Genomic DNA, 24,241 nt, shown 5'->3' with positions numbered 1-24,241 from the left:
TATTCTTGTCATTTGGTGGGTTGAATTCTTTAAGGTAGAGTGGTTAAGGATTTGTTGAAGTGTAACTCCACATGAAGAGGAGTCCTGTAGAATGGAAGTGCATATGTTTTATATGGGGAACGCACTAAACAGGCAGGCAACTTGGAGTTTGTAACCAGAACTGTTACAGGCAAGATGGAAATTTTCTGAACTACAAAATGCCCAAGTAGACCCTTAAACTGAAACTCGTAAAGTAAGAAGATGAAAGGCTGGTTGTGAGGAAATGTGAACTCTGTGGCTGGATTAGACCATAGGACCATAAGACATGGAAGCATAATTAGGCCATTTGGTCCATTGAATCCGTTCCACCATCACGGCTGATTCATTATCCCTCTCAATCTCATTCTCCTGCCTTCTCCCCATAATCTTTGATGTGCTTACTAATCAAGAACCTGTCAACCTCCGCTTTAAATATACCCAATGACTTGGCCTCCACAACTGTCTGTTTGCAAGATTGCTTGAAATTGCAAAGGCCGTGTGGGTTTGGCAGTGTTTGACGGTGGTACAAGAGACACAGAACACAAGTATAACATACTGAACCATACTTTGATCTCTGCACACACAGACTACAGGAACATGAAGAGTTAAAGGGCAAGATACACTGAAATTATAACATTAAATGAAAGTGCATATTTATTTAGAGTGGACAGTAAGGAAGATGATATAAAGCATAACACCAGTTCCAGCTCCAGAATAGTGTTCTCACCACAATTTCTTCCTCATCTCCTTGGCTGCCGACGAAGATGGACACTGATTCTCTGAAACCAAAATCACCACACCCATGCAGAGTCTGAATATAAACATAATTCTACTGTAAATATAATTTTCCTTTGTTTAAAACACATTTACTAGCTTAATTTGGAAAGGTGTGTACTTTGGTAGATGGAGCAATCACTTCCTTCTAATGGCCCCGATTCCTTCCGACGTTAAATGGACCGACAAGCCCTAAAGACAGAGCAGAGCTTTGTTTAATTTACAGCTGGTCTCAGTTAGTAAATGCAGAGCCAGAAGATATAAAGATCACAGGTGCTGATATCTGACCTCAACTCAAGGTGGATCAGTGAAAAGGACAATAGGTCTTGGCTACTCAAGGAGTAACTAACAGATGAGAGCAGTGTTAATATGAGCTCAAATAGCTTGGTGTGGTCTTGGCGACCAAAATGAAGGTTGGCTCACGTGGTGAGCTGCTACCTTCAGGAGAAGAGAAGGTTGAGAGAAAGCTGAGGGATGAGCAGGGGCAGGGAGAAGAAGAATAACCATACAATAGTCAGTGCAATTTGAAAAGCTTTCAAAACACTCTGTCCTTCTTTTCCACTGATTTGCTATGCATGGATCCGTGGTTACCACCAACGCCCCCGAACCCTCGCCGGCACAATCTTGAATTTTATTTTGAACAAATATATTTAAATATATGTACACACTGAGGACCCAGTCGTTGTCTGTTTATAAAAGATAATCAGTTTCCAGACCACTTGTGTCAAGTGGCTCCCTCTGTGAACTCATCTAGTAGAGAGTGGTCTTTGTTTACACTGCTGTACCTTGCGATTTCAAAACCAATCACTACTTGTAAGTTTTAATACAAGTATTTAGTTAGCTCATATAATTTATTTTTAGGTATTTAAACATGTAAATTAATGTATGTTATTGCTCTTAGGGCATTGTGGGGTATCTTTATGCTTATTTGCAGAGTGAATTGAGTATAAAGGAGAAGGCCTCATGGTATCTGAGCCTTCTTGTGATATGCAGGAATATTTTTGCCCATATTTGTCATTGATAATAAGGACCTAGTTCTTACCCACTGTGTAAGGAATAAGATTATTTCCTTAACTTGCAAAAGTGATGGCTAGATTTTTGTTGGGATGTTATATCATAAGGAACTAAGTGAATAAATGGAGATGAGGTGGCGATCAGATTGAACGGTTGAGCAGGCCCAAGGGAGGAAGTGGCCTTGCTCTGCCCTCGTGTGTCAGGTTAAGGCGGGGGCTGCAGCTGACGTCTGGGACACCTCAGCAGCTTCCTGACCACAATCGGACTTTTGGGGATAAGGGGCACCAAAACAGAGTAGCGGTGCTGCAAGAAGCACGACAGGTCAGTCTACTGACCCACGCAACTGCGAGTGACCGATCTCATGCTTTGACAGGGGATGTAGTAGGAGCATGTCCAAGTCAGAAAGGAGCCTAAACAACAACATTCACATTCAGTTGCGATGAAATTGTGCCACCTTTAATGACATATATAAATATTTGTAAGGTATGAAATTATTACCTCAGCTTGCAATTGGTGGATGTGCTGTGTCCTTTTCTCTCTGGAACATCTTTATTTAAAGCAGTTGAATCATCTGTTTAAATGTGATATTTGAAATTAATACTTGAATTCTTTAGCTCACTTTTCAGCCAAGGCACAGTTTGGTCAGGCTCTGTGTCACTAGGTAATGGGTTTGAGTTCTACTCCAGGGAATGGAGCATGTAATCCAAGTAGACACCTTAAAGCACTAAGGGGGTGCTACAAGGCCCAGGCTGCTGTTCTATAGATGTTTAAGATCATCTGGCATAATTTGAATTTCAATAATTAAAAAGAAAATGCTGGAAGCACTCAGCAGGTCAGTCATCGCCGGTGGAAAGTTGATGTTTCAAGTCAGAGACCTTTCCCCAGAACTGGGAAAGAGAAAAAAAAACAAGTCAGTTTTAAGTTGCTGGGAAGCCTTATGCTGGTGTTCTGTGGACATTAAAGATTATCTGAACTCCAGTTACAGCAATCTCCAACTTTAGGTAACTCACTCTATCTTTTTGTCTGTATCAGAATCAGTCATTTCTGCCTGGCATCATGTGAGCTCACTTTACCTTTCTCCATTAGTACATTCTGACCTGCAGAGCATGTCCCACATCCCTGCCTGTAGCAACATGTAACACAGACATGTAATCAAACTCTAAGTGCCTCCATTTACTAATTTGGTCTCACCTTAACAGAGATACTCTCTTTCTTTTACCCATCCCTTCCCCATCTTATCCATGATAGAAAACTAACTTGTTTTCTTTTCCCCAATTTGGACAAGGGGCCTTGGACCTGAAAAATGAACCATTTCTTCTCCCACAGATGCTGTCTGACCTGTTGAGTATTTCCAGCATTCTCCATTTGCTTTCAGATTTCCAGCGTCTGCAATATTTTTATATTCTGAGTTTCAGGGAGCTGTATGTCCTGGCCAACTCCTCATCACTGAACAACAGAATTTAATGCATTCACTGATTTTATTGCCACTTGGGCACACTTGTTAGGCATTGGCAGATTTCCCGCTGCACTTCAAAGTGAAGGACTTTGCAGTGTTTTTGTAAGACAATCTATAAATGCAAGCCTTTTCTTTAACGTGAATCTCACCAAATCCTAATTATATGATCAATTAATGCCTGAATTAAAATAGTAAAGAGAATTTAATATGCCTTGCATTAGAATAAAGATCAATAGATTTATCTTTCTTTATTCCCAGCTCCATCTGCACACCCCAATTATCAAGCCAAATCAGGTTGAAATTGTTCTTTCTTCTGAGTTCCATTACTTTGAGCAAATACAGCAATGATATTAAGGTAGTTGTTTCCCTTCGTTTTCCCAGCATTTAAGTTTAAGACAATCTGTAGACTTTCTGCCCCTCCCAGATCAACACACCAGCTTCTGGTGTTGAGAGTCACATAACACTTATATAAAATTATGTGGCTTCCTGAGGGAGACGAAGTCTTTATGGAGGAGAATTCCAAAGGATATAACCACACAGTGGGTTAAAGATTCCCACATAATAATTAGAAATGGTCATAGTTGCCAAAATATTAAGAACATTCTGACTGGAAAATATATCACCATTCCTTTACCACCACTGGGTCTAAACAGTGGATTCCTTCCCCAACAGCACCTTCACCAGAAGGACTGCAGCTCACCCCCACCATCCTTAGGGGCATTTAAGGATAAACAATAAATGCTGATCTTGCCAGCGATACATTATTCTCAGCTAGAATGGAGATGGTGGGGGATTTTGTCTGCATTTTATAATCATCCTGCACTCAATCCCGCTTTTATCAGAGACCTTGTAGTTTTGTTTGTTGCAGTTCTAGAGATTCTGTTTAAATAAGATCTGGTGAAGGTCTTCAAGTTCCACATCTCTTTAATATTCACCATTTTCTTTAAAGCCCCTTGGGCTTTTCCAGATCCAAAAGCAAAACTTCTGTCGTGAAAGCTAAAACAAATAATTTCAACAAATTCATCCTCACCAAGTTCCATGTTTCGTCTTCCCATCAGACCAACAAAGAAATCATCCATGTCCCCTGCAGACAAAACAAACGTTACTAATCCAACAGGCTGCTTTATTGAGTTTCAGTCCCTGATACCTGAGCTAAATATGCTCGTATACCAGGGCTAGCTTACCTGCTTCCTGCCCGTTACCCCACTGGTCCTCCATCTCTGGCAGTGTTCAGGACTTCCTTCATCACGTCTGTAGCTCCCTCTTGGTTTTTGCTACAGTGAGGACGCAGGGACACCGTGCACTCAGATGTTGAAGGATTCTTTATTGCTGTTTCCATAACAATTTGGTTTTAGCCTAACCCAGTCTAGTTTAGCCCTCACACTATCTCTGCCCACCAGCAATGTGACCGTGAAAATGTTCTCCGTTTGTCACAACACTTTTAGCTTGCTATTATGCCAACTTGCTAAAGTGATTTGATAATGCTTAAATGCTGTTTTGTCATTGTGAGGAATTCAAACAATGAAATTGAAATTGTTCAGTGAATCCTTTGATGTCTTAATGCCCCATTTTGTGAGGCCAAATTTTGGAGTATTGTGTACAGTTCTAGTCACGTACCTATGGGAAAGATGTCAATAAAATTGAAAGAGTGCAGAGAAAATTTACAAGGATGTTGCCAGAACTTGAGGACATGAGTTATAGGGACAGGGTGAATAGGTTAGGGCTTTATTCCCCGGAGTGTAGGAGAATGATTGAGTTTTGATTAGAGGTATACAACATTATGAGGGGTATAGATAGGCGTTTCCCACAGAGGCTGGGTGAGACTAGAACTAGAAGTCATGGGTTTAGGACGAAAGGTGAAATGTTTAAGGAGAACCTAAGAACTCTTCACTCAAAGTGTGGTGGGAGTGTGGAACGAGTTGCTAGTGGAAGTGGTGGATGCGGGTTTGGTTTCAACATTTAAGAGAAGTTTGGGTAAGTACATTGATGGGAGGGGTATGGAGGGCTATGGTCCTGGGTGCAGTTGATGTGACTAGGTAGATTAATAGTCCGGCATGAATGAGGTGGGCAGAAGGTCCTGTTTCTGTGCTGTGGTGCTCAATTGCTCTATGACTCTACGACTAAATAATGCAGCTGACTGTTTTGGACACTACCGCCCATGTTTATTCTCCACCTGTATCTTCCCTTGTTACCACCCTACTCTATAAATACAAACTGATATGTACTAGTCTACAAAAGCCAAATGTGAGATCAGAATATGGGCAAAGGCACAAGTGGATTAACCCTGCCCATCGCATCCCTTTGCCCAACGTTTCTTCTGAATGTTAATTTCCTAGGAGATTAAGGAGGTTTGTCCCATCTCTGAACACTCTTACAAACTTCTACAACTTATTGAAATTGTCCTGACTGGTTGCATTATGGTCAGATATGATAATTCAAATGCACAGAAGCTGCAGAGTAGTGGACTCTGTCCAATACATCACAGGCACATCATTGGTAGTATCTACAGGAGGCACTGCCTCAAGAAGGCAACATCGAGATCCCCACCGTCCAGCTCATGCTGCCTTCTCACAGCTACCATCGAGCAGGAAGCCTCACACCAAGTTCAAGAGCAGCTACCTCCCTTCGATTTGGTTCTTGGACAAATCTGCACAACCCTAATCACTAACTCAGGATAGCAACACTGTGACCACTTTGCACAGTGGACATTTTCTTTGTTCTAATTGTGTGTGTTCTTGTAAAAATTGTATGTAATTCATGCTTAAGTTATGCTTTTTAATGCTGCTTATATGACACCATGTGCCTGTGATACTGCTGCAAAAAAGTTTTTCATTGCATCGATACCTAGATGTAATTGTGCACGTGATGATAAATTTGGACTCCAATCTATTATCCTTCTGACATCTACTGTATACCCTATAATTCTGTACTCAGTCTAAATCAAATTCGCAATGTGCTATTTACATTATTCAACATTTGGAATCAGGTTCACATTTTTAACCATCTTTTATCTGAAGATCAGAAGTTCATTTCTGAAATAGATATATCCTTATACATATTGGAGACTTGACCACCTTGCAAGCAGTCTTCTCTACCTTCACCCTCTGCGTTGGAAAATTCCTAAGGCCTTATCAATGATGGCCACACATGAATTAAACTGACCCTACAAACATTGTCCATGTCATGTGGTGGGTGGGTTTGTTTTATTAAGAACAAGCCCTTCCAGCCCTTCGAACCGCACCACCCAGCAACCTCTGATTTAACCCTAGCCTAATTATGGAGCAATGTACAATGACCAATTAACCTACTAACCGGTACATCTTTGGGCTGTGGGAGGAAACTGGAGCACCCAGAGAAAACACACGCATTCCACGGGAAGGATGCACGGGCTCCTTTGCATCCGAGGTGAATTCCAAGCTCCGATGCTCCTATATGTAACAGTGCCACACTAACCGCTATGCTACTGTGCTGTGCAAGGGTGAGTATGACAGAGATGGATCCTCACAAAACATTGTCTGGCCAATGTTCATTGCAAAGATCTATTGGAAAGCACTTACGTTTTTGAGCCACAGGAATCTCCTTTGCACCTGTAAAAGAAATAAGAAATATATTTGTGTATTTATGGCAACATTTACAATCTTCCAGGTCATAATACTATTTTCTGCCTACTCAAGGGTTTTTACCAGGAGCTGAAGAAGGTGGCTCACCTTGATCTTCTCAAGGGCAATCAGTGATGGGAAGTAAATGCTGACTGTGCCCACATAATAATGCTATGATGCCACACGATGGGGTTATAGCAACATGGTGGTTATGTTGCAGGATTACATTGTTAGGAGCATAGCAGCGTGGTGATTATGTTATGGGATCTTACTACTTCAATTGGGCAGGAGGTACAGTACATGTATCTTTTTTCATTAATTTATTGTATTTCTTTATTTTCACGTAAATGCCTGCAACAAAATGAATCTCAAGATAGTATATGATGGCATGTATGTACTTTGATAATAAATTTACTTTGACTTTAGATAATTACCCCTGGATTAATACTGCAGAGAACTCAAGTTTATATTAAAGCAGTTACAGTCTGGAAATAAAATGCAGGAGTTACACGACTAGCCATAAAGAGGAGGATTTTTTTTTTGGCTTAAAATCTAACTTGTTGCTCAAAGTCCTTTATGGAACTGAAGTTGTCATCTCTATCTGCCTTGGCTGTAACATGGCTCCAAAAACTTTGGCCTTTAACTTGTACAACAGTTAACCAAATATGTTATCCAGTTCAAGCTGATGGGACTGAGTCTTGCCAACACTGCAAAGTGAATTCAAGAGAAATGTTCTAAGTCTTCTAATTAATTTTGTACTTGCCAGCCATTCTCCTTCCCATCAATCCTACAAATCCATCGTAAGACAGACCATCATAGAAACGCTTCGGGAAGAAGAGAGGCAGCTTCTCGTCATTCGGCCTTCCCTGCAACAGAAGGTAAGAGCGTCAACCTATGGCCTGCCAGCTATTGACACACCACTTCTTCTCATTTTATTCAGATATAACTTGCAGAAACAGGGCTTTTACCCTGAGTTACCTCCTTTTGGTTTCTATTATTAAGCTTCAGCATTATTATGTGTGGAATATCCTATATTGTCTTGAATGTAAGATTTGAGATGCAAATATCTTGGAGTCAGTACCTTAAGTAGATTTGCAAAAGGAACTCCTAACATTTCAAACATCCACTAACCCTGTTGATTCAGAAGAATTTCCATCAATTTGTCTGCCTTTCCAAAATGCACCATTGTTTGCCATGATAATTTTTATCTGCCTGGTATGGGGGGAGGGGTACTACACGGGATCAAAGTAAGCTGCGGAGTGTTGTAAACTTAGTCAGCTCCATCATGGGCCTCTGTGGTATCCAGGGCATTTTCAAGGAGCGATGCCCCAACAGGCTGCATCCATCTTTAAGGACCTACATCACTCAGAACATACCCTCATCTCATTACTACCATCAGGAAGGAGGTACAGGAGCTAAAAAAAAGAAAAAAGAAAAAAAAAAGTTGACTCTGTGGTTAAGAAGGCGTATGGTGTATTGGCCTTCATCGATCATGGGATTGAGTTTAAGAGCCGAAAAGTAATGTTGCAGCTATATAGGACCCTGGTCAGACCCCACTTGGAGTACTGTGCTCAGTTCTGGTCGCCTCACTACAGGAAGGATGTGGAAGCCATAGAAAGAGTGCAGAGGAGATTTACAATGATGTTGCCTGGATTGGGGAGCATGCCTTATGAAAACAGGTTGAGTGAACTCAGCCTTTTCTCATTGGAGCGACGGAGGATGAGAGGTGACCAGATAGAGGTGTATAAGATGATGAGAGGCATTGATCGTGTGGATAGTCAGAGGCTTTTCCCCAGGGCTAGAATGGCTAGCACAAGAGAGCATAGTTTTAAGGTGCCTGGAAGCAGGTACAGAGGAGATGTCAGGGGTAAGTTTTTCACTCAGAGAGTGGTGAGTGCGTGGAATGGGCAGCTGGTGACGGTGGTGGAGGCGGAAACGATAGGGTCTTTTAAGAGACTCCTGGATGGCTACATGGAGCTTAGAAAAATAGAGGGCTATGGGTAAAGCCTAGGTAGTTTTAAGGTAAGGACATGTCTGGCACAGCTTTGTGGGCCGAAGGGCCTGTATGTTTTCTATGTTCTATTTTTATCACTTGAATGGAAATGTTTCAACAGATCCAAAATGTTTCCAGTAATAGATGCAGCCCAATTGACACAAATCCTCAATTTAAGTGTAAAATCAAATTGTGAAAGAGAGAGAGACGGAAGGGTAGAGTGGGTAGAAAGAGAGTGAGATAGAAGGAGAGAGAAAGGAGAAGGGGAGGGAGAAAAGGGATAGAGAGAAAAAGAGAGGGAGAAGGAAAGAGGAAAAGGCAAGTGCAAGAAAGAGGAGACAAGGAAGCAAGAGAGAGAAACAGAGTGGAGCTCGGGTGGGGGTATGAGGAGAGAGACGGAGAGAAAGAATGTTGAGAGAGAGGAAAAACTTCAGGTTTTCTGTGCCATGAGGAGTACTAGAAAAGTTATTAAACATCTTGAGCAGGCAGCTTCAGTCTCCCTTGACAGCTGTTCAAATTTAAATGCCTGATTTAAACAGGTTAATGATGTTTCCACATCAGGACTCCCAGACTCTAAAATTAGTCACTGTAAGAATGGTAACCGGGACATACAATAGAGCAAAAATTAGTGGTAAGTTAGAGGATAGGGAAGCTTTTAGAAACCAACAGAAGGCAACTAAAAAAGCAATAAAGAGAGAATAGATGAAATATGAAGGTAAACTAGCCAATCTACATCTTGGAATAACATTGCCACTATTCAGATATGCAGCCTATCAAAAGTTGACTTGTTAAGAAACAGGAACTCAGCAGGCCAGGCAGCATCTATGGAAAAAGAGTAAACAGTCGATGTTTCAGGCTGAGACCCTTCATCAGAACTGGAGAAAAAAGATGAGAAGTCAGAGAGAGAAGGTGGGGGAGGGGAGGAAGAACTACAAGATAGTAGGTGATAGGTGAAACCGGGAGAGGGGAAAGGGTGAAGTAAATTGTTGGAAAGTCGATTGGCGAAAGAGATAACGGGCTGGAGAAGAGAGAATCTGATAGGACAGAGCAGAAGACCATGGAATGTATGGTCATTTACTTTGGTAGAAGAAGTAAAGGGGTTGACTATTTTCTAAATGGAGAGAGAATTCAAAAAACTGAGGTGCAAAGGGACTTGGAACTCCTTGTGCAGGATTCACTAAAGGTTAATTTGCAGGTTGAGTCTGTGGTGAGGAACATCGCATTTTAGCATTCATTTCAAGAGGACTAGAATATAAAAGCAAGGATGTGGTGTTGAAACTTTATAAAGTTCTGGTGAGGCCTCACTTGGAGTATTGTGAGCAGGTTTGGGCCCCTTATCTAAGAAAGGATGTGCTGATACTGGAGAAGGTTCAAAGGAAGTTCACAAAAAATGATTCCAGGATTGAATGGCTTGTCATATCAAGAGCGTTTGATGGCTCTGGGCCTGTATTCATTAGAATTCAGAAGAATGAGGGGTGACTTCATTGAAACATATCGAATGGTGAAAGATACTGATAGAGTGGATGTGGTGAGGATGTTTCCTATGGTGGGAGAATCTAAGATCAGAGGAGACAGTCTCAGAATAGAGGGGCGTCCTTTTAGAATGGAGATGAGGAGGAATTTCTTTAGCCAGAGAGTGGTGAATCTGTGAAATTCTTTGCTACAGGTAGCTGTGGAGGCCAAGGCTACATGTATATTTAAGGCAAAGGTTGAAAGATTCTTGACTGGTCGGGGCAAGAAGGGATATTGGGAGAAGGCAGGAGATTGGGGCTGAGAGGAAAATTGGATCAGCCATGGTGAAATGGTGGAGCAGACTCAATGGGCCAAATGGCCTAATTCTGCTCCTATATTTCATGGTCTTATGGAAGAAAGGGAAGGCATCAGAGGGAAGTGATGGGCAGGTGAGGAGATAAAGTGAGAGAGAGAAATGGGTATGGGGAATGGTGAAGGAGGGTTGTGGGGGTGGGGGGGGGGGTGTTGCAGCCCTTACTGGAAGTCTGAAAAATCGATGTTCATGCCATCAGGTTGGAAGCTACCCAAACAGAATACAAGGTGCTGCTCCTCCAACCTCAGTGTGGTCTCATTGCGACAGTAGAGGAGTCCATGGACTGACATGTCAGAATGGGAATGGAAGTAGTATTAAAATGGGTGGCCACTGGGAGGTCCCGCTTTTTCTGATGGACAGCCTCCCCCTTCCCTTTCTTCCACGGCCTTCTGTCCTCTCCTATCAGATTCCCCCTTCTCCAGCCCTGTATCTCTTTCACCAATCAATTTCCCAGCTCTTTACTTCACCCCCTCAATGTTTCACCTATCACCTACAAGCCTGTATTTCTTCCACCCCTTCACCCACCTTCTTACACTGACCCCTCATCTTTTTTCTCCAGCCTGCTGAAGAGTCTCAGCTTGCTGAGTACTGTACTGCACAAGAATTGGAACAATCTCCGAAATGGTAGTACAGATTAAAAAAAATAAATGTACAGTGAGAAGTACTTAAGAAATGGGAGACATACCTTGGTGAGAACACCGCCATTTGCCAGCTGTCCCTCATGGTTTGCCCAGCACATTTTCAGGAAGGCAGAAACCAAGGCCAAAGCAATGAAACCTTTCATGGTGCTGGCTCTTGCTGTGATTTGAAAGCAAGTTTAATAAGAAAAGCAAAGAAGAAAGATCACAGGAAATTATTGCATGAACATTCAACAAACAGGAAGGAGCTGAACTGTAGGAAACAAGTTGAGAGAAAAAAATCTCGAGCTTAACATTCCAAAGGACAACTCATAACTTTTAATTGGATAAAAACAAATTGCAAGGCATATGATCAACCACTAGAGACAGAAAAAGAAGGCGGCTTTGATATACCTTCTCACTATTGGAGTGATAGTCAATAATTGATTCACATCTGTCCAAGCTGATTTAAAATATTCTAGTAGCTAGGGGTTTCATCATTTAAAATGGTTGGTCTGTTGATGCTAGTGCATTTGGAGTCAAACTGAGATTTGCCCAATAAAATACACTGCTCTTTGTGATTTTTATAAACGACTAGGATGAGGAAGTAAAAGGATGGGTTAGTAAGTTGGCAGATGACATGAAGGCTGATGGTGTTGTGGATAGTGGAGAAGGTTGTTGTAGGTTACAATGAGACATTGACAGGACACAGAGCTGGGCTGAGAAGTAGCAGATGAAATTCAAACTCGGCATGTGAAATGGTTCTCTTTAGAAGGTTGAACCTGAAGTACAGGGTTAATATCAGGATTCTTAACAGTGTGGAGGAACAGAGGGATGTTAGGGTCTATGTCGATAGATCATTCAAAGTTGCAGTGCAAGTTGATGGGGTGGTTAAGGCGGCATACGATGTGTTGGCCCATCATTAGTCAGGGGATTGAGTTCAAGAACTACAAGTTAACGTTGCAGCTCTATAAAACCCTGGTTACGCTACACTTAGAGTGTTGTGTTCTGTTCTGGTGACCTCATTACAGGAAGGATGTGAAAGTTTAGAGAGGGAGGAGAGGAGATTTACCAGGATGCTGCCTGGATTAGAGAGTATGTCTTGTGAGGAAAGGTTGAACGAGTTTGTTTTTTTCCTCTCTTTGGAGTGAAGGAGGGTGAGCGGTGACTTGATAGAGGTGTACAAGATGACAAGAAGCATAGATAGAGCCAATGACTTTTTCCCAGGGCGGGAACTGCCAATAGGAGAGGACATGATTTTAAGGTGATTGGAGGAAAGTATGGTGGGGAGGGGGGTGTCAGAGGAAAGTATTTTAAACAGAGAATGGTCAGTGCATGGAACACACTGCCAGAGGTGGTGGTAGAGGCAGATAAATTAGGGATGGTTAGGAGTCTCTTAGATAGGCACATTGCTGAAAGGAAAATAGAGGGCTATGTGGGTAGGAAGAGCTAGATTGATCTTGGAGTAGATTAAAAGGTCGGCTTCATGGGCCGAAAGGTCTGTTCTGTGCTATAATGTTCTATGTTCTACGTGCTGTAGCTAGAGCTACTGAAAACAAGATACTAAAATAGATCCAAACCACCAGCAAATGGCTCTGGTGAAAAAAACTTCTCACCCCAAACTGTTTCCAGTACAACCACTCCCTAACTTAGAACAAAGACATCAGACTCTTCATATTGTTTTGGGGCTGTCTTTGGAAGGAATTTTGTTTTAGTAGAACATTTTGGTGTGTGATAGAAGTTGTAGTGTTTCGCCCGCTTTTGGAAGAAGATAGAGGTGGGTGTGTGAGGCTGGGATGAGAACAGGAAGTTCAGTGACAAGGAAAATTATAACAATTTTTGAAAGTAGGTTCACTGAGTTTGAGAAAGTGATACTTACACTGAGGGAGGAGGGAAGGAAACCGAAAGTGTCAAAATTAAGTAATTTAGCTCATTGATCCTTTGGAATACAAGGCAACTGTAAGTAGGGAAAAACAATGATCTGGTTGACTATAGGATTTTATTGAAAGTCTAATCACTGGTCAGAAACATTGCTTTATGGCAATCTAACAAAAAACTGTGCACAAGCTGGGCACGGTCATCTGACAGACAAGCAAAGGATTCAGACTCTTGCCAACTTTCATTTAATTCAATGAGGCGGTTATGCTGCTTTATCCAACTGTTTGATTCCTTTCTTTAACATACTATTAGGCTCAAGGAAATCAGAGAACTCCTGGGTCATCAAATTGCAAATACTTGCTATCACAACATTAAAAAAAACTATAAGACCGTAAGCCATAGGAGCAGAATTAGGCCATTCGGCCCATCGAGTCTACTCCACCATTCCTTCAAGGCTGATTTATTATCCTTCTCAATTCCATTCTCTTGCTTTCTCACCATACCTTTGACATCCTTACTAATCAAGAACCTACCTACCTTTGCTTTAAATGTACCCAAATGACAGTCATCTGTGGTAATGAATTCTACAGATTCACCACCCTCTGGCTAAAGAAATTTCTCCTCAACTGTTCTAAAAGGGTGTCCTTGTATCCTGAGGTTGTGTCCTCTAGTCCTAGACTCCCCCACTATAAGAAACATACACTCCATCCAGGCCTTTCAATATTTGATAAGTTTCAATGGAATCCAGAGTAACACACATGAAATGCCAGAAGAACTCAACAGATCAGGCAGCATTTAAGGAGAGGTATGGTATAAAGAGCCGACAATTCAGGCCAAGACCTTTCAATAAACTATTATGATCCACAAACATCGGAGATAATTCCCTTAATTCACGTAAGAAGAATGTGGTGACCTGCCTTAATGACTATTGTCCACTAGCAATTATATACACAGTGATGAAGTGTTTTGAGAGGTTGCTGATGAAACACAGCAATTCCTGCCTGAGAAGTGACTTGGATCCACTCCAGTTTGCCTACCACACAGCAAGTCGACAGCAGATGCCATTTCTTTGGCTCTTCACTCAACCTTCAAACATCTGGACAGTGAAGTTGCATACATCGGGATGCTCTTTATTGACTACCACTCAGCATTCAATACTCTTATTCCTTCAATACTAATCAATAAGCTTCAAGACCATGGTCTCAATACTTCATTGTGCAATTGGATCCTGGATTTCCTCACTTGCCGCAGCCAGTTAGTTCAGATTGAAAGCACCATCTCCTCCACAATCTCCGTCAGCACAGGTGCACCACAAGACTGTGTGCTAAATCCCCTTCTCTACCCACTTTACATTTATGATTGTGCGACTTAGCACAACTCCAATGCCTTATTTAAATTTGCTGACGACACCACTGATGAATCAAAGGTGGTGATGAATAGACATATGGGAGAGAGGTTGAAGATCTGGCTGAATGATGCCACAGCATCAGCCTCTCACTCAGTGTCAGACCAAGGAGTTGATTATTGACTTCAGGAGAAGGAAACCAGAGGTCCATGAGCCAGTCCTCACTGGGAGAATCAAAGGTGGAGAGGGTCAGCAATCTTAAATTCCTCAGAGTTATCATTTTAGAGGATCGAGTCTGGGTCCAGAATGTAACACCATTACAAAGAAAACATGACCGTGCTTACTCAGAAGTTTGCAAAGATTTGACATGACATCTAAAACTTTGACAATCTTCTATAGATGTGTGCTGCAGAGTATATTGACTCGTTGATTCATAGCCTGGTATGGGAACACCAATGCCCTTGAACGGAAAAGCCTACAAAACGTAATGGATTCGGCCCAGTCCATTGTGGGTAAAGCCCTCCCTACCACTGAGCATATCTACGTGGAGCACTGTCACAAGAAAGCAGCATCCATCTTCAGGGACCCCCACCACCCAGGCCATGCTCTCCTCTCACTGCAGCCAAGGAAGAAAGTATAGGAACCTCAGGACTCACACCACCAGGTTCAGGAACAGTTATTACTCCTCAACCATCAGGCTCTTGAACCAAAGAGGGTAACTTCACTCAACTTCACTTGCCCCATCACTGAAATGTTCCCACAGCCTATGGACTCATTTTCAAGGACTCTTCATTTCATGTTCTCAATATTTATTGTTTATTTATTATTATTTATTTTTGTATTTGCATAATTTGTTGTCTTTTGCACATTGGTTGCATGCCCAGTTGGTGTGGTCTTTCATTGACTCTATTATGAATTTATTATATGCCTGCAAGAAAAGAAATCTCAGGGTTGTATATAGTGACATACATGTACTTTGAACTTTGAACTTTAATTTCAACACTTTTGTGCATTTATTTGCATTATTTCACCCTGTATCAAAAATCTCTTAAATTGGTCAGCCCTTTTTACATTGCAAATAAAGTGTGCATCTCTTTCAAATCAGAAGCAAGAGTATCTTTTTGAAAGGAATTGGTTTTTGATTGGAGGAAACTAATGTTTAGAGACTGAACTTCAAACCTAGCACATACTAAATGTGTTGGCTCAAGCTAACAGATGCATCTCATCTGAACTACGTCAACGAGTTTGTTTATCCGCAGTTTAACCATATAACCATATAACAATCACAGCACAGAAACAGGCCATCTCGGCCCTCCTAGTCCATGCCGAACCCTTAATCTCACCTAGTCCCACCTACCCGCACTCAGCCCATAACCCTCCACTCCTTTCCTGTCCATATACCTATCCAATTTTACCTTAAATGACACAACTGAACTGGCCTCTACTACTTCTACAGGAAGCTCATTCCACACAGCTATCACTCTCTGAGTAAAGAAATACCCCCTCGTGTTGCCCTTAAACTTCTGCCCCCAACTCTCAAATCATGTCCTCTCGTTTGAATCTCCCCTACTTTCAATGGAAACAGCCTATTCACGTCAACTCTATCTATCCCTCTCAAAATTTTAAATACCTCGATCAAATCCCCCTCAACCTTCTACACTCCAATGAATAGAGACCTAACTTGTTCAACCTTTCTCTGTAACTTAAGTGCTGAAACCCAGGTAACGTCCTAGTAAATCGTCTCTGCACTCTCTCTAATTTATTGATAACTTTCCTATAATTCGGTGACCAGAACTGTACACAATATTCCAAATTTGGCCTTACCAATGCCTTGTACAATTTTAACATTACATCCCAACTTCTGTACTCAATGCTTTGATTTATAAAGGCCAGCGTTCCAAAACCCTTCTTCACCACCCTATCTACATGAGACTCCACCTTCAGGGAACTATGCACTGTTATTCCTAGATCTCTCTGTTCCTCTGCATTCCTCAATGCCCTACCATTTACCCTGTATGTTGACCAAGGTTAAAGTGCACGTTGTCTTGCTTGAAGACATAAGCTTCCAGAATTCTCTGTTCTGTTTCAGTTAAAATTACATAGTCCCTCAGAAGTCTTGAAATGCTTCACAAAGAGTAAACTTACTGAAGTGCAGCTGCAAGTGAATGCGGCAACTAATTTGCACGCAGCCAGGTCCATAAAGAGCATCAAAAAGACCTGTTTTAAAGGTTCAAAGGTTCATTTTATTATCAAAGTATGTATGCAGAATACAACTCTGAAATTTGTCTTCTCCAGATAGCCAGAGAAAAAAAGACTACCATATAAATTAATACCATCTAAATCTGGAGATTAAGAAAGAAATGTTGGTTAGGACACAGGAGGAACCTGTTGCCCTTTCAATGGTACTATATGATTTTTGCTTTTGCATATACAAAAAACAACTGCACCACACCCCCACAGTACTGCACAAATGTCTGTATACACTCAGTGGCCACTTTATTAAGTGTACCTGTATACCAACTCATTAATGTAAACATCTAAGCCAATCGTGTGGCAGCAACTCAAAGCAAGCAGACATGGTCAAGAGGTTCAGTTGTTGTTCAGAACAAACATCAGAATGGGGAAGAAATGTGATCTAAGTGACTTTGACCATGGAATGATTGTTGGTGCCAGGCAGGGTGGTTTGAGTATCTGAGAAACTGCTGATCCATTGGGATTTTTACGCACAACAGTCTCTAAAGTTTACAGAGAATATTGTGAAAAACAAAAAAGCATCCAGTGACTGGCAGTTCTGTGGGCGGAAAACTCCGTGTTAATGAGAGAGGTCGGAGGAGAATGGCCAGAATGGTTCAAACTGGCAGTAAGGCGACTGAATGCACAACATGTCGAACCTTGATGTGGATGGGCTACAGCAGCAGAAGACTGTGAACAAAGAAATACCTAATAAAGTCAGCACTGAATGTAGACAATGTGGCCATGTCTCTGGATTGAGATTTAAAATAAAACCTTTTGATTTAAAAGGAGCAGGTGCTCTAATTAGTATAGAACTAAAAGTAAGCAATAGAAACTCCAATCTGCTGCATGTTAATCACAGGACAGTACAACACAGTACAGCCCTTCAACTCATGATGTTGTGTAAACTTTTAACCTACTCCACGATCAATCTAACCCTTCCCTCATACACAGTCCCTAACCCTCCATTTTTCTTTCATCCATTTGCCCATCTAAGAGTCTCTTAAATGTCCCTATTGTATCAGCCTCTACCACCGCCCCCCACAGCGTATTCCAGGCACCCTCCACTCTGTAAAATCAGAATCATGTTTAATATCACCAACTCATGTTGTGAAATTTGTAAGTTGTTTAAATGCCTACCTCTAACATCTTCCCTAAACTTCCCTCTACTCACCTTAAAAAGATGTTGTCTGGTATTAGCCATTGCTGTCCGCTCTGTCTGTGCCCCTCATAATTTTATACACCTCTACCAAGTCACCTCTCATCCTCCTTCACTCAAAAGAGAAAAGCCCTAACTCATTTAGCCTTTCCTCACAAGACATCTTCTCTAATCCAGGCAGCGTCCTAGTAAATCTCCTCTGCAATTAGTCCTAATTGAGTAATACAGAAAGGCAGACAATTCACTTAGAACACATACATGTTCACTTGCCATTCATTTACTTTATACTTGGATTCCTGTCTGGACGTACAATCAAAGTTAGAGTGCATTGCATTTGATAAACCATTGATGGTACAATAGTGTTTAATAAGAACCTGTGCTTGGGTTCTTAGTCCATATATGCTCAGTGGCTAATTTATTAGGTACACCTGCTTGCTAATGCAAATGTGTAATCAGCTAATCATGTGGCAGCAACTCAATGCATGAAAGCATGCAGACATGGTCAAGAGGTTCAGTTGTTGTTCAGACCAAACATCAGATTGGGGAAGAAAAGTGATCTAAGTGACTCTAAGCCTGAAATGATCATTGGTGCCAGATGGGGAGGTTTGAGTATCTCAGAAACTGTTGATCTCCTGGAATTTTCACGCACAACAATCTTTAGAGTTTACAGAGAATGGTGCAAAAACAAAAAAAAAAGCATCCCGTGAACAGCATTTCTGTGGACATAAATGCTTTGTTGATGAGCAAGGCCAGAGGAGAAATTGGTTCAAGCTGACAGGAAGGTGACAGTAACTCAAATAACCACACATTACAACAGTGGTGTGCAGCAGAGCATCTCTGAATGTCAGACCTTGAAGTCAATGAGCTACAGTAGCAGAAGACCACATTGAATTCCACTCCTGTACCCAATAAAGTGGCCACTGAGTGAATATCCCATGCAATGTGAGCTAGTGGAGAAGTTGGATAGGAGAAACATATCATTCAATATCAAAAGGGTCCTTCCTTCAAGTCACCTGGCGCATCTTGTTACATTGCAAATGCTCCTAACGGTAAACATTTGTTAATCAAACAATGAAACTGAGAATTACAGATGACAAAAGAAAAACACCCTTAAGCTTCAAAGCCGGACAGAGCATTCCAAATCACTGCAATTTTCCCCACACATACAGTACTATCCCTACTTAACCCAGGGGATCAGGAAGAATAAGGATATCGCGATTAATAAAGCAAGACAGCCTTTGGACTTACTTACTGCCCGCTACGCCACTGGCGTTTAGGGCAGCAATGAAGGTCCTCCATCTCTGGTGGTGTTCAGGGCTTCCTTCATCATGTCAATCGCTTCCTCGCAGTTTTCACTACTGTCAGTCATGCGAGTCCCGGGTGGAGACTCAGGAATACCGTCACACTCAGATGCAGAAGGACTCTTCATTGCTGTTTCTGTAACAATTTTGTTTTTTCTCCGGTCAGGGTTGTTGGGCCTGAGCTGAACCCCTGAACCTGGAGGACCGGTGGACCACTCTCAGTCTGGCCTCTACCCTTTGATGTATTTGGCATGTGTGACCCTACCAAGAGCCAAAGCATAAAGCCCTGACTCCAGCAAATATAGCTCTCCAGGTTATTGAGGCATGCAAGCCTCCAAACCACGGCAAGGTTGGGGTCCTCTTGGAAGACAGACTTTGGAGCATGAAAATTAAAGGGAAATAATGAAAATATGAATTCAATACTGGAATGTGGGCATTCTGGATTTCATCTTTAGAACTTGAGGCTACTGAAATACTGCATGCAAACACTTACTCTTTCCAGTGTTTGGGGTATTGGTATTTAGAGCATTCCTATTTAATTCCGTCAAGGGAAGGCTGGAGACAATGGAATGCCTCAGACCATAGGCAAGGAGCTTGCATGTCATCAAAAGCTTCAGATAAATCAAAAACGCCGTGTAGAACATTACTATAAGGCGTCCGTGGGTTTGAACTTTCTGTGATTTGGTCATGTCATGATAGGTTGCATTGATGGAGTTAATTAGTAGTACTTGCTTGCCATAACCTGCACAACATTTGCACATTAATGAGATTTCATGAAAGGTTCACATCACGAGTGCAGACCTATCTTTCCACTGCCCTGTGCTGTTAGACCTGCTGTCCCTTGACAACTTTCTGGATTTCTTTTGCATATTAAGTACTAAAACGACTGAGTTAGGACATGCTAAGCTATCAGATTTTTAATGATAAACAAGATCACAGCAAAGCCTAACAAGCTGGAGGAAAATTCAATGGCTTACAAAGCAGCAGTGAGATATAGCAAATGTACAATATATTAGAAAAGAGCTATTTATGGTGATTTCAACAACTTTATTTTGTAAAACAAAAAATGTTAGCAATTCAAAAATGAGAGATCCAGTGTGAGTTATTTTTAGATGTTTTAAAAAGAAACATTAAATTTTCACAATTAGAAAGCTTAAATCTAAAATTTATGAAATACCTACAGCACAAGAGAGAAAAACACAATATTTTGGGCTTTCCGTCTACTTTGATGATTTTACAAAATATATATTTAAATGCACATGCAACAGTTAACAATACTTCACTATATAATATTATTTAGCCAACCTTGCAAATTGCTCACTGGAAACTTTCTTCTGGAAAATTCACTGTTTCCGAGCCTCCCTTTGCCTGCTCCAAGTTTGAACGTGCAGGTGCTTCTCTTTACTTCTCCCTTTATACACAGCTGGGAGTAGCTTGCTTCCTGTCGATCTCTTCAATCAGCTTATTGTGGTCCTCCTGTTTATGAATGGAGACTTGGGGACCAATCAAAGACTGCTGTAAGAATCCAAAAGACACCCACACTGAAATTAACAGTCAGGTATTGGGCAGCGGTTGACAGGGAGAGACTCATTCCTCCTTTTGTCTCTAATGCTGCCTGTATGCTTAGCTCTACTTCTCAGGCAAGAATTTTAAAAGACTTCAGATCACAGATTTTTCAAGGGTCAGACCTAAAAAGAAGAGTACTTCCACTCTTAAATAGAGCACGAAATGAATGATAGCAGTAAGCTGGCATGACGTTACAGAAGCATCACAAAGGACCCATCACTGTTAGCCTATTTATTGCCATATAGGAATATGCACAGTGGCCACTTTATTGGGCACATCCGTACACTTGCTCTTTAATGCAAATATCTAATCGGCCAATCATGTGGCAGCAACTCAATGCATTAGGCAAGCAGACACGGTCAAGAGGTTCAGTTGTTGTTCAGACCAAATATCAGAATGGGGAAAAAATATGATGTAAGTGACCTTGAGTGTGGAATAGTTGTTGGTGCTAGATGGGGTGGTTTGAGTATCCCAGAAGCTGCTAACCTCATGGGATTTTCACACACAACAATCTCTAGACTTTACAGAGAATGGTGTGAAAAACAAAAAGCATCCAGCGAGTGGCAGTTCTATGGACAAAAACACCTTGTTAATGAGAGAGATTGGAGAATGGACAGACTGGTTCAAGCTGACAGTAACTCAAATAAACACACGTTACAACAGTGGTGTGCAGGGGAGCATCTCTGAACACATAACACAGCAAACCTTGAAGTGGGTGGGCTACAGCGGAAGACCATGAACATACATCCAGTGGCCACAGAGTGTATGTGTGACTGACAGCATAGATACAGGCTATTTGGCTTAGCTTGTCCATGCTACTTTTTATACACCACACAAACATCCTTTTCACCTCACATGTTCTTTCTTTCTGTTTCTTTCTCCCTCAGGTGTTTACCTAGCCTCTTCTTAAATGTGCTGCTGTCAGTTGGCTCAGCCACCCCTGTGAGAGCAAGTTACACAAAGTGTTAATTCTTTCAATGATAGTCATTGCTTGTTTAGAACGTAGCTTCCCAGTCTACCATCAGCAGCTCATACCGTACATCTTTGGAAGGTGCTTTCTTAAGATCTAAGACCATAAGACACAGGAACAGAATTAGGCCATTCAGCCCACTGTGCCTGCTCTGCCTTTCAATCATGGCTGATTAATTTGCCCTCTCAATGCCATTCTACTGCCTTCTCCCCATAATCTTTGATGCCATTACTATTCAAGAACCTATCAGCCTACATGTTAAATATATTCAATGTCTTGGCCTCCACGTCCATCTGTAGCAATGAATTCCACAGATTCACCACCCTCTGGCTACAGAAATTCCTCCTCATTTCTGTTCTAAAGGGACATCCTTCTAGTCTGAGGCTGTGCCCTCTCATCCTAGACTCACCCACTATTGGAAACATCCTCAATATGTCCACTCTATCCAAATCTTCCAATATTCGATAGGTTTCAGTGAGATCCTGGCTTTAGATTGAACTAGATCACTTTTGGCCTTTTATGTGAAGTTCTGCTACCCAGCGTTTTTGGAACAGCTTCTTCCCTTCGGTCATGAACCCATAAAAACTACTTTGCTATTCCTCTTTTGCACTTTTATTATTTCATTTTTGTAGCTTATAGTCATTGCTATGTCTCGCAATGCAGCAAACTTCATGACATATGTCAATAATAATAAACCTGATTCTGATTTTGATCACTGTTTCCTTAAGGTGTCTTTAGTATCAAATCATCAATTAGCCCCTTTCTTATTAGATAGTACTTGATCAGAAATAGCCTGTTTCCTGATCAGTTCCTCAAAGTTCAAAGTAAATTTATTATCTAAGTATGTATTTGTCACCTTATACTGCCCTGAGATTCATTTTCTTGCAGGCATTCACAGTAGAACAAAGAAATACAATAGAATCAACGAGCAACCACACACAAACAACCAATGTACAAAAGAAAACAAAAATAACAACATGTATAGATGTTGAAAACTGTCTCTTATACACTCCATCAGTTCATCTGCCACACTAATATTACCATTAATTCACCCCACTCTTGTTACGAGTGCCACGAGTCTAGATGGGTCTCTCCACAACTGATGACCTGAGACATTTGTGCTTTCAGGAGAGGACATTGAGAGGACAGCAACCTTGACTTCAAGAGCAACTACACTCCCTTCGCTTTGGGAATTCACTCTTCTCATCTAATATTTCAACCGAAGAGCTTTGGAGCTGAACCCAAACAGAGTATCTCCGACTACAGCACAATGACCAATTTAGATCAACTAAAACCACAGTTTCCAGTAAGTGGCCAATGGCTCCAACAAGGTTAGAAATGGCAAACATTCTGTAATAACCTTTCCCATTTAGTCTCCATCCTCAGAAGAGAAGGACATCCATTTAGAACAGAGATGAAGAGAAGTTCCTTAGCCTCTTTAGAGGGTGGTGAATCTGTGGAATTCATAGCCGCAGGTGTCTGTGGAGTCTGAGTTGTTGCATATGTTTAAACTGGAGGTTGATAGATTCTTGATTAGTAAGAATATCAAATGTTACAGGGAGAAGACAAGAGAATGGGGTTGAGAGGGATAATAAATCAGCTATGACTGAATGGCAGAACAGACTCAATGGGCTGAATGGCCTAATTCTGCTCCTATGTCTTATGGTCGTTTGTAATGTGCAAATTGGAGGGGACCTCCTGGTGGGTTCTGACTAGGAGCATAACCCTGCAAGATCAAATAAGCTGCCAATATACACCCTTAAAGAACAATGACACCTGGGGAGCAGTGTTCAGCACCAGACATTTGGAGCAGGAGCTCATTGATGTGGAGAAGTCTGTCAGTAACTTGCTGTCTAGGACAGTGAAGGTATGATTCTAAACTATAAACAGTTTGAATCCTGTTTCAGAAATGCTTCAAACTCATTAAAACATAACTGATCACGCTTATTCTATTTTATGATTTAATACTTGAGTGGTAATGGATTAAAATTCACATTAAGTGCTTTAATATTTACTTAAGCATTGATTTTTTTTAATGATTGTCATTAGCACGAATTATAATGGGAATATCTACACATTTATCAGTATTTGCATAGTTCAACTGTAGCAGCAATGAGGGGTCACAGTATGCTGTTCTTGATATAAATTATCACACTAATAATTAATTACCATTTAATCGCTTCAAAGACTGGCTTCAGGCTGCGTCCTTGAAGCCTGCTTCCTGCCCTTTTAACATACGCACACCCGGCCTGCCACTTCTGATGGAGGAAAAGGAGACAGCAGCAAACATGCAATCCATGGACCCAGCGGGTCAGGCAGCCTCTGTGAGGGCAAATGGACAGTCAGAACCAGAATCAGGATCAATATTATTGGCAAATGTCATGAAATTTGTTCTTTTACAATAGTAACACATTGCAATAGCTTTATAATAAAAACATACAAATCACAATAACAAGTATATATAAAACAGAAAAAAGTATTGCAAAAAGGGAGC

General features: G+C 41.3%; 1 protein-coding gene across 2 annotated transcripts; it reads right to left on the bottom strand.

The window, feature by feature from the left end:
* Positions 1–592: 592 nt before the first annotated feature.
* LOC132384464 (tachykinin-3-like) lies at positions 593–20,649 on the bottom strand. Of its 2 annotated transcripts, XR_009508907.1 has the most exons (8): positions 20,517–20,649; positions 11,365–11,477; positions 7,625–7,727; positions 6,820–6,849; positions 4,293–4,346; positions 2,305–2,377; positions 914–984; positions 593–797 (listed from the first exon to the last, which is right to left on the bottom strand). XR_009508907.1 is itself a non-coding variant. In XM_059955613.1 (7 exons), exons 2-7 carry the CDS (start codon positions 11,461–11,463, stop codon positions 966–968), a joined length of 378 nt encoding a protein of 125 aa, XP_059811596.1. In that variant the 5' UTR covers positions 11,464–11,477; positions 20,517–20,649; the 3' UTR covers positions 606–965. The 2 variants fall into 2 exon arrangements, 1 of the variants encoding a protein (XP_059811596.1); XM_059955613.1 differs by having other exon boundaries at positions 606–984.
* Positions 20,650–24,241: the final 3,592 nt, after the last annotated feature.

Source organism: Hypanus sabinus, chromosome X1 (assembly GCF_030144855.1).
Source record: "Hypanus sabinus isolate sHypSab1 chromosome X1, sHypSab1.hap1, whole genome shotgun sequence".
Lineage (NCBI taxonomy): Eukaryota > Metazoa > Chordata > Chondrichthyes > Myliobatiformes > Dasyatidae > Hypanus > Hypanus sabinus.
Note: the sequence above shows the minus strand (reverse complement) of the source record. Positions and strands in the feature narration are given on the sequence as shown.

Bases quoted from the DNA above. Each gene is read 5' to 3' on its own strand.
- LOC132384464 (XM_059955613.1), bottom strand. From the start codon at position 11,463: ATGAAAGGTTTCATTGCTTTGGCCTTGGTTTCTGCCTTCCTGAAAATG. The intron at 6,850-7,624 runs GCAAGTACAAAA...TTTCTTTTACAG, and splicing joins GATGGGAAGGAGAATGGCTG to GTGCAAAGGAGATTCCTGTG. The intron at 4,347-6,819 runs GTAAGTGCTTTC...TTTTGTCTGCAG, and splicing joins GATTCCTGTGGCTCAAAAAC to GGGACATGGATGATTTCTTT.